This window comes from Pseudonaja textilis, chromosome 4, assembly GCF_049901715.1.
Source record: "Pseudonaja textilis isolate UNSWEBS1 chromosome 4, rPseTex1.2, whole genome shotgun sequence".
Classification (NCBI taxonomy): Eukaryota; Metazoa; Chordata; class Lepidosauria; order Squamata; family Elapidae; genus Pseudonaja; species Pseudonaja textilis.
In genome coordinates, this window is record NC_141993.1 from 12,438,698 (window position 1) to 12,448,146 (window position 9,449).

The 9,449-nt window shown below is 42.0% G+C and overlaps 1 protein-coding gene across 2 annotated transcripts in view; it reads left to right on the forward strand.

The window, feature by feature from the left end:
- Window positions 1-4,365, forward strand: part of BICC1 (BicC family RNA binding protein 1) — a 125,302-nt gene extending 120,937 nt beyond the window's left edge. For both annotated transcript variants that reach the window (XM_087932253.1, XM_026710995.2), the window contains exon 21: window positions 1,344-4,365. In XM_087932253.1, coding sequence (XP_087788379.1) covers window positions 1,344-1,474 — 131 coding nt within the window. In that variant the 3' untranslated portion in view covers window positions 1,475-4,365. The remainder of the gene's footprint in view (window positions 1-1,343) is intronic.
- The last annotated feature ends 5,084 nt before the right edge of the window (window positions 4,366-9,449 follow it).

Genomic DNA, 9,449 nt, shown 5'->3' on the forward strand with positions numbered 1-9,449 from the left:
TGGTAGGCGAAGTTAGGAAATTTACTAGGTTTCGCCTACCATAAGATTGTAACAAACAGCTTCCTGATGTTTGGTTTCTACCTTGAGGTTAACATCTATAATAGTTTATATTCAGGGACATGGAAAACCCCATAAGGGGAACCTACAAAGCCCCATGTCTTTATAGGTTCCCCTTGAAGATAGCCAGGTATGTCTCATGTGCTAGCAACCTGCTCTGAAATCAGCAGCTTGATACATCTCTTATTTTCAACCCATAATTAACCAAGCAATCATCTCAAAAGACCTGTGATGGATCTATTCCCTTTTCTAATCCAAATCTATCCTAAATTATTTTAGATCTGAGGTAGGTATTGTGGTAGAATCTCCAGCTAGAAAGGAGGGAGGTGTTAAGGAGGGGCCAAGCTTGGAGTCTTTGCATCGCAGGAAGTGGCACAGGTCTGAGCTCCCCCAGAATCCCGGAAGCCTCCTGTGACCATTCCCAAGGGAATGCAGTCACTCTGGTGAGATACTTGTAACACAGGTGCAATAAAGCTTCTCCTATTCACAAGTGGTTTTCGTTGAGAACTACAGAGAATCTGGCGGGATGAGCCATAGTGACCCAATGGTAGGAATGCAATATTGCAAAGCTGTCTCTGCCCACTGCCAGGAGTTCGATCCTGACCAGTTCAAGGTTGACTCAGCCTTCCTTCCTTCCGAGATTGGTAAAATGAAGACCCCAGATTGTTGGGGGCAATATTGCAAACTGCTCAGATAGGGCTATAAGGCATTGCGAAGTATCAGTCTGAGTGTCAGCATTTCAGAAAACCTCCACTCCAACAAATAACTCCAAGACAGACATCTTCTCAAAGGTTCCTTTTATTAGAGTAGTGAACTGGCACATCTGGGGAATTCCAAATTTGAAAGTTCTGGGTTTCCTTGCAATAAGTAAAAATTTACAAATCCATCTGCACCCATCATTGCATCACATGCCCCAATCACCATCTGTCCCAACTTGAGACGTCCTCTTCAACAGGTGCAGAAATAACATGACCTTGATTTAGAAGAAGAATGCTATTATGTCTAACCACATACACTCCAAGAAATTCCCCCCCTCCCATTTTCCCAGGCTCAAGAAGGTGGCAGTGTGGAAGTGCCTGGTGTCAATATATCTTCCAAAGTTGACACTAAGTGCCATTGCTATTGCTTGCACCTGACAGGGACATATTGCATTTGATTGGACTCAGTTTCCCCGCACTATGAAATAGTAAAAAAATGTCTCCTGCTGAGATTGTATCTGGTGTCCAGATTTTGAAGGGAAGCTTCTCTTCTCTCCCCTCTTCACCCCCGCCCCACCCCCTATGCAGAACTGAACAAAAACCGAAGAAAACTCTTTGACCCCTCTAATGTCCGAGCCTCGTTTCTGGAAGGCGGCGCTAGCGGGCGGCTGTCTCATCAATACCATTCGGACATTGCCAGCGTGAGCGGCCGTTGGTAGCAGGAGCATGAGGCTTCCACCATTGACTGCACAACTCCACGGACATGACAATCCTGTGGACCATCCATCACCACTGCACATCACCCTCTGCACTTGGGAGTTTAGGTACCAAGGACCAAAGTCGTCTTCTTTTGCACAACTTCCTGTGCCGAAAGAAAGAAAGAACATTTGTCTGTCTTTCCACACACCAAATGTGGATATTCGCCTTTAACTCTTGTAGATTGGACAGAATTTGCAATAATATTGGGGGTGGGGTGGGAGTTGTTTAGTATTTTATGACTTATAATAACTATATTGTATGCACTGAATGAATTTTTTTTTTTTACTATTTTTGAATGGAGAGTGATGGGCAGGAATGCCAGAAGGGGTCATTGCTTATGAGTTTTTATCAAAGAAATTTCTGGTACTGCTTAATAATTATTAGAGGTCTTTCTGCACTTTATGTGTTCGGATTGCTTTTCCTGTGGAAATTTTTATTACTTTCCTCTATAATTTCCACGGGGGAAGACAAAAAGGTTACCGTAGTGGCGCTAAACCAATGTTTGCCAGGTGCATTCCCACTCCAGGTGAAAAGGCTTACCCTCCCCCATAAATGGTACTAGCGAGTTGAAATGTAGAGGATGATGGTTTTCTTTAGACAAGTGTAGGGAATTTTCCCTGAATCAGATCTATGAAGAGAGGAGTCTCCAACCTCCTTGAGAAGAAAGTCTTGAGAAGTATTTGCAACACTGCAAACCAAGCAGGGAAAGACCAAAAACAGAGTTGTGTTGCCATCGCTAATCCTAGTTAGCTGCTGCCTTCAATGCTAAACCTGATTTTAATGATTATCTCAAACCAAGGACTATTTTTAGTATAAACTACCACTAAAGGACACTTTATTTATAGCAAATGTCTTATTTTTAGAACCTGTACACTTAGAGCGCATAAGAAATTAAAGTGATCCACTAAAGCGTTTAGGGTAGAGATTTGGAAATGGATCATGAAGCGGATCTCCAGGCCCTTCGTTCATTTGACAGAGCAGAAATTTGACAAAGACAGCACACTTGCATCTGTTCCCTAAGGCAGGGGTCTCCAACCTTGGCAACGTTAAGCCTGGCAGACTTCAACTCCCAGAATTCCGCAGTCAGGTTTGTTTGCTGGCTGGGGAATTCTGGGAGTTGAAGTCTGCCAGGCATAACATTGCCAGGGTTGGAGACCCCTGCCCTAAGGGATGTTGCTGACCTGATTCTCCATACCCCCATTTAAGAGCTTGTCAGATTATGACATCTGCCTCCTTGACTTAAGCCCATGATTATCTGCCACAAAGGTTTTGAGTTGGGCTACTTCCAAAACTCTGTATTTGAGCGAAGAGTTCGTATGATGTCTTGGTAAGGCAAACAGTTATGTACCTATCCTGGAAAAGGTCTAGAAATCCAATTATACTGTCTCTGTCAAATGATTTGGTATAAATTTATGAAGGATGAAATGAAGTGCCTCTCAGTGATGCAAAATGATGTTTCTGAATGCAAATTTATTAATAGAAGAAAAGCAACATTCCCATTGCATATATTGTGAATTACTTGTACTGTAATTTTTCTTTTTTTATTTATGTACAATGTACAAACTCTTTAGGGTGGAGGCAAACCACTCTTCAGAAAGGCATTAACAATTATCATGGTGGTGGTGGGGTGTGTGTGTGTGTGTGTGTGTGTGTGTGTATGTGTATGTATGTGTGTGTGTGTGTATGTACACACACACACACATACACACACACATACACACACACATACATGCAACATAGAGGTGAGGAAGAGTTCTGACACTTTTTGTGGATATATTTCATTTCTGTCATGAAGGAGCCACCAACACAAAGGGAAGATTAGAAAGGTGAGAACTTAGTTAGAATTAAGAAATAATAATCAGTTATACTTCAGAATTCATTTTAATCACAACCTATGACATCTCAACAGGCTCTCACTCCTGCTGGAATAGCTGCTGATATTTCTCGGATTTTGGAAACAAACAGGGCCAGAGGAGCACAATGAGTGCTTTTTCTCAATCCGGAGTTGTGCATTATTCAGGAAACCAATTTTTTTTCCTTTTGAAACACAGTCTGTCCTGTCAATTTGTACAAAATGGAGGTCCTGATATTTTCAAAGAACATGGCGTGTTTTATGGTGGTTGCTCCCTTCAGTGGGAGACTCCACATTGTGTTGTGAAGCACAGCCCTTATGTTAAGAGGTTCAGGACCTCAGGAGGTGAAGCATTTTACCTCATGTGGAAAACTAACTTTGTTTAATCTGTGCCAGAGTGATTCAGTTGAGTCTTTTGGTTTACACTGAGACCTAACCCACAATATATCCCACTGGAGATTTTTTTTCTCTCTCTCTCTCTCGTGGATTTTGTGTCATGATATTTTTTTTCCCCCCAGTTTGAACTCAAATGGCCGAATGCTTCGATAGCAATACCCTTGGAAGACGCATTTAAGCTGCAGTGGTCTATACTGAAGCGAAGAATGTCTGAGATATAAAATTAATAAGAGGCCCAGCCTTCCACAAAGACACCCCACCCCTCCACATATCACACTGGGAAAACAAATTTTGTTACTCATTTGGATTCCACGAGAGGAGAAAAAAATGGCAACGCAACATTCAGTATTGTCAGTATTGTATTAATGCACAAAGAATACCGAAGCATTCATTTTAAAATTTTGTGCCTTTATAGCGACCAGTTATCTGTAAATATAGAGCAGATACAGATTGTATTTGGGGAGGGATGCGATCCTTTTTAGTGATTTTTTTTAAAAAGGTAAATAAATAAATAAACTATGGAATTAAACATTTACAAAAGGAGGATTTCAAACTAATCAAATGTTACATGAAAGAATAAATTTATATAATCCTTGTTACGTTGCTGGTTAAATGAAGTCTGGTTTTATTTCTAAACATGTCACTAGTTAACCTTCTGTTCTTAACTGGAATGATTGCTGTAAAGCCGTGATGGTGAACCTATTGCACACCTGTCACAGGTGGCATGCAGAACCATTTGTGCTGGCACACGCAGCGCAGGCAAACTTACCTCACTGAACATGTGCGTGCCTCACAGCTGATTTTCTGCCTGTTTGAGGTCTTTTTTGGCCTCCCAGAGGCTTGAGGAAAGCCTTTGCAGGCCCCAAAATAGGCCCACTTTTGTCACTTCCTGTATTTCCAGAAATACCGGAAGTGATGAAACGGGTCCATTTTTCAGCCTGCAAAGCCTGCAGAAGCTTTTCTCAAGCCTCTGGGAAGCTGAAAAAGGCCTCAAATGGGCCGAAAACCAGCTGGGAGGTGCAGTGCAGGTAAAGGGACAGTGGGGGGAGATTGCAGGGGGCACAGGGGGTGTGGGGGGGGCATGCGCATTGCCTTCTGGGTGCTGGCACGTGATCACGAGAGAGTGCACGCAAAATTTTGGCACAGGAGCCCAAAAGGGTTAGTCACCACTGCTCTAAGGACTACAAAAATTAGGTGGCTCACTTTTTCCTTAAGCTAAGATAGTAATTGTAAAGGGAAGTCAGTTAGGAAGAGCAGTGGGATCAAAAAAATATTTTTTTTTCTGGATTAAGGTATGTTTTCTGTGAACCATTATCATGTCAATATTTTTCTGTTGCCATAGTGGTGTGGAGTCCTTGGGTGCAGTTCCTTCTCTTTTGTGCATGCCGTCTACTGCTACCAAAACAGCTGGAAATACAATGAGACTCCCTCAAATTTCCAAATGCAGATGTAAGGATTGCATAGCTCAATGCTCCTTCTTTCCTTCTCCAAAAAACACCTTTCTTTGGAAAGCAACCATACCAGGGTGACAATTTGAGACTTCTCTTTAATGTAAACTGGGTACTATAAATTAAGGTGAGCTTTTTGCTCACATTAGTTGGGGAGCCTGTGTTGGCAGTGATGTATGCCTCTAATTAGTTGTGCTGGAATTGAGATGTGGACTAAACGGATGGTGGTATTGAAGCTTTGACTCCATTAAGCTATGCACTTGTCTATGGCTGTGATGACCTGGAGTGTGGCACCAAGGCAACACAGTCACATAAGTAAGAAAAGTCCCTTTAGCACCTCCAACTTTGCCCCCAGTGTCCAGTTACCTTTGGCTGGAGAAAAGAACTCTCCCAAGAACAGTCTTTATTTAAGGGGAGGAAATTCAGTCCAAAAACAAAGTACATATAAACTGTAAATAAAAATCCACACAAACCACACTGCAGCAATTAACTGGATGGGGCAGGAGAAGGAATTGCAGACTTCAAAGGCCAACAAAACACACACAGTTGGGAAGATGCCAGGAACCCAGATCAGCCTCGACAATAAAAGATAACTCACAATTTGCTTCCAACAAGTTGGTGTGAGCAATCTCCCTTTTTAAACACTGTGTTCCCAGCTGCAGCTAATGAAGGGAATCAGGGCCCTTTCCTCCCCCATAAGCTACGCAACTCACGTTGCTCCTTTCTCTGTTCCTTCCTGGATAAAGAGGGGGTGGCTCTGGATCTTCATCTGAATTCCCTCTCCTTTGCTCTACCTCTCCCCTGCTCTGCCCAGCCAGACTTTGCCCTTCCCCAGTTTCTTCCACAGCCACTAGAGCCACACTCCCATTCCCTGTCAGCTGCTTGGCCTCTCCCTCAGATTCCAATTCTGACAGGGGCATAACAACAGCACTGTGCTGCTTTCTGTGGTGCAAAGATCTTGAGGAGGGGAGGAAATTAGATATCTGTTTTCCCTTTCCAGGAATTACGAGTTAAGACCTACATGCTGGTAGTGTTTATGGAAGAAAGTTGGAATACTAAAAAAATAATGATTAGAATATCTGAATTAGATTTAGAGAAATATAATTCAGAGATTAAAAGTTTGTTAAAAGCTAACATTTAAACTTAGATTTGAAGTCTTTTCAAAGATTGCCAGTTGGTTTATTTTCATCAACGTCACCAATTATTTTTGAGGCCCTGTTGAAATTGAATTGTCATTCCCAGTAAGATTTAAAATGTAAGAAACAAGCAGCGCGAAAGCGCAAAAATCAAATAAATATGCAAAAAATGGATTTCTGCAGAGAAGTGATGCTGTGCAGTAAGCAGACACTTAAAGAAAAGATTATCCAACTGGAAGGATTATATTCAAGCAGTTGCTCAAAGAAGGACTGTTTGGAGGTGCATCCGGAGAAAGAAGAGTCTCCCCCAGAATGCCAAGACATCAAGGCAAAACTTGGGTCATTGAAGGTGAAAAGAAAGCCAGGTGTTTTACTTTGGGGCAGGGACAAAAAAAATCAGTGGGACCAGATCAGTTTAGTTTTAGCTGGAAATCACTTAAATACAGCTAAGAAGATTACATCCTATGCATTTAATTTTTAAAAAATCCCTTTTCTACAACTTGTAAAATTACTACTTGATGGTGCTCTGCGGTGGGACACAGCTTAAGGTTTGAAGCATCTCAAGTGGCCTCCCTCCCTTCCTTCTCCTCTCCCTCTCCCTCTCCTTCCTTTTTCCTTCCTTTCCCCTCTCTTTCCTTTCTCTTTTTCCTTCCTTTCCCTCTCCTTCCTTCCTTTCTTCCTCCCTCCCTCCCTCCCTCTCTTCATTCCCCATTCCTTCCTTTCTCTCCTTTTCTCTCCTTCCTTTCTCCTTCCTTTCCTTCTTTCTTTCCTTCCTCCCTCCCCCTCTTTCTTTTTCTTTTTCTCTTTTTCATTCTTTCTTCAGAGAAATAAGGGTCGAACTTCATTCTTCTGAGAATGTAAGCCAACCTGCAACCAGTGATGCTTTGCACAAGGGGCACTAGCCTCATAACCAGGGAGATTATCTACCATACTATCCAGAATTCATTCTTTTCATCTCATCTCTTCCCCAGTCCTTTGGTTACACAAATAGTATCCCAAGAGCTCCATCCTGAGGTGGAGAAGGGACAAAGCTGAGGAGGAAAAATGTTGAAATTATCTGTCTTCTGTCTAAAAGTAGGGTCTTAACTTTGTGTCTCTTGAAATCTTTTCCACGGCATTGGTGTCTGAGTTTCTTCGCATGTCTCTGAAAAATATGTGCCATGCACATTGTGCCTCTCAAAGTCACCCAAATGACAGGAAAGCTGATTTCTGGATTGTAGCATTTTTAACGGTTGAAATGGAGAAGTCACTTTGGAGCCATCTGGTAGACATAAAACCCAAGAATCCAGGAACCAAGGGTTGAATCACAGTCGTCCTCTATGAAAATTGGCTGCAGATTTTCCAGTTTTTGTTTAATCACCTCTTCATCATATCCTGTCTCCGACCTTTGAATATTAAAAGCCCAAACAGTGTTTGGAACCACACACAATTCTCTGGACTTCAGACTTACATAAGCACAAGTGATGAGCGTGGAGAATTTCCAGATCTGAAAAGCAAGTCAAAAGGAATGCTTCATGCTCGGTGTGTGTGTGTGTGTGTGTGTGTGTGTGTGTGTGTGTTTTCAAAGCACACATCTAGACCTATTCAGGGCTTGGTGAAGGAAATTTATCTGCATTCCTCTCCCAAATTTAAACTTACCACTTCACCCTTGTGAGAAAGGGACATAACGTAGTTAAATGTTTTCACGTGGAGAATTCATGCATGGAAAAGGCAGTCGACTCCAAAAAGATACCATCCTTAGGAATGTTTTCTTTTGGTCTCATTTTTACTGCTTGCTTCATTATATAGTAGCTATAGACATTGCAAGTTATTTATCTTTTTAAATATAATTTATACTCAAATTTTTAAACAAGAAGATAGAAGCTAAAATTAATGTAAAGTAAGCAAGAAAAAAATGTATTTTTAAAAAAGCAAAGTGCAAGAAAAGGGGGAAAATGAATAAAAATGGAAAAGAAAGCGGGGAAAGATTTATCCAATGTTATTTATCCAGGGCTGGTTATTTGGTGGTCAGATGATAGATAAGAAAAATATATCTCCAAACCAGTCAGGAATTATTTGCAAGAAAGAAAGATACAAGTTTTGGCTTCAGAGCTCCCTGGCCTGAAAAATCACAAAACACTTCTGAGCTAGAATGAAAGAGTTGAAATCCAAATGCAAAAAAATTAAAACTGTTAGCTGCCTTTGGGAAATATTTGGATGCTGCTGTTTCTGCCACAGGAGGGTGATGCAAACTATAGGATTGATTGAAAGGTGGTCCATTTTTGGCACCTCCATATAACTGCCTTCCTGCTTTGGATCTGCAAAACAATTGCTCAAAAATATCAGGAACGCTTTTATATGTGCAGAAAGCCATCATGTTTTGTTATTGTATCAGATGAAACTTATGTCAGCTTCTTTTGAAAAGGGGATCGGCCTATTCTTCAGAGCACCTGAAGCAGGACAAGAAGCAATGGGTGGAAACTAAACAAAGGGAGAAGCAACCTAGAAATAAGGAGAAATTTCCTGACAGTATTGTGGTTCGCCGGCAGAGGTCTCTGATAGCGAGTACTCAGATGAGAGGGCTGCGTGTGATGCAGGGATGGGGCCACGACTATCGGAGAGTAGGGAGCTGCCTTCGGAGCTTGTGGAGTCTGGCAGCAGTGATGCAGAGGACTCCGGGGAGCCTGTGCCCAATGCGCATGCGCACAGGGCTGCTCGAAGGAAAGAGCAGCTGAAGCAACAAGGGCAACACATGAGTAAGGCTGGAAGGTGATGGCCCCTCCATAAGGGATAAAAACCAGCCCTTGGGAATGTGTTTTTTGCAGGAAGCAAAGAAGTTCTTTAGACTCAGAGTTCTCATCGAAGCCGTAGTTATGCTGGTTTGTTCTTGAAACTTCTGTTGGTGGATATTTAATCAGTAATTAGTCTTCTGTTCTTGGCAGGCTTTCACAATCTTGAAAGGGCTTGCTTTTGATATCGGACAATTAGCTTTAACTGACTCTTGGCTGGGAATGCAGAATTCCCAGCACCGCATTTAAAAATGCTTTTCTTACACAGTTTGTGTTTGTTTCATTTGAACAAGGCTTGGTTCAGAACAGACAGAACAATTAACCAGTGGAACACC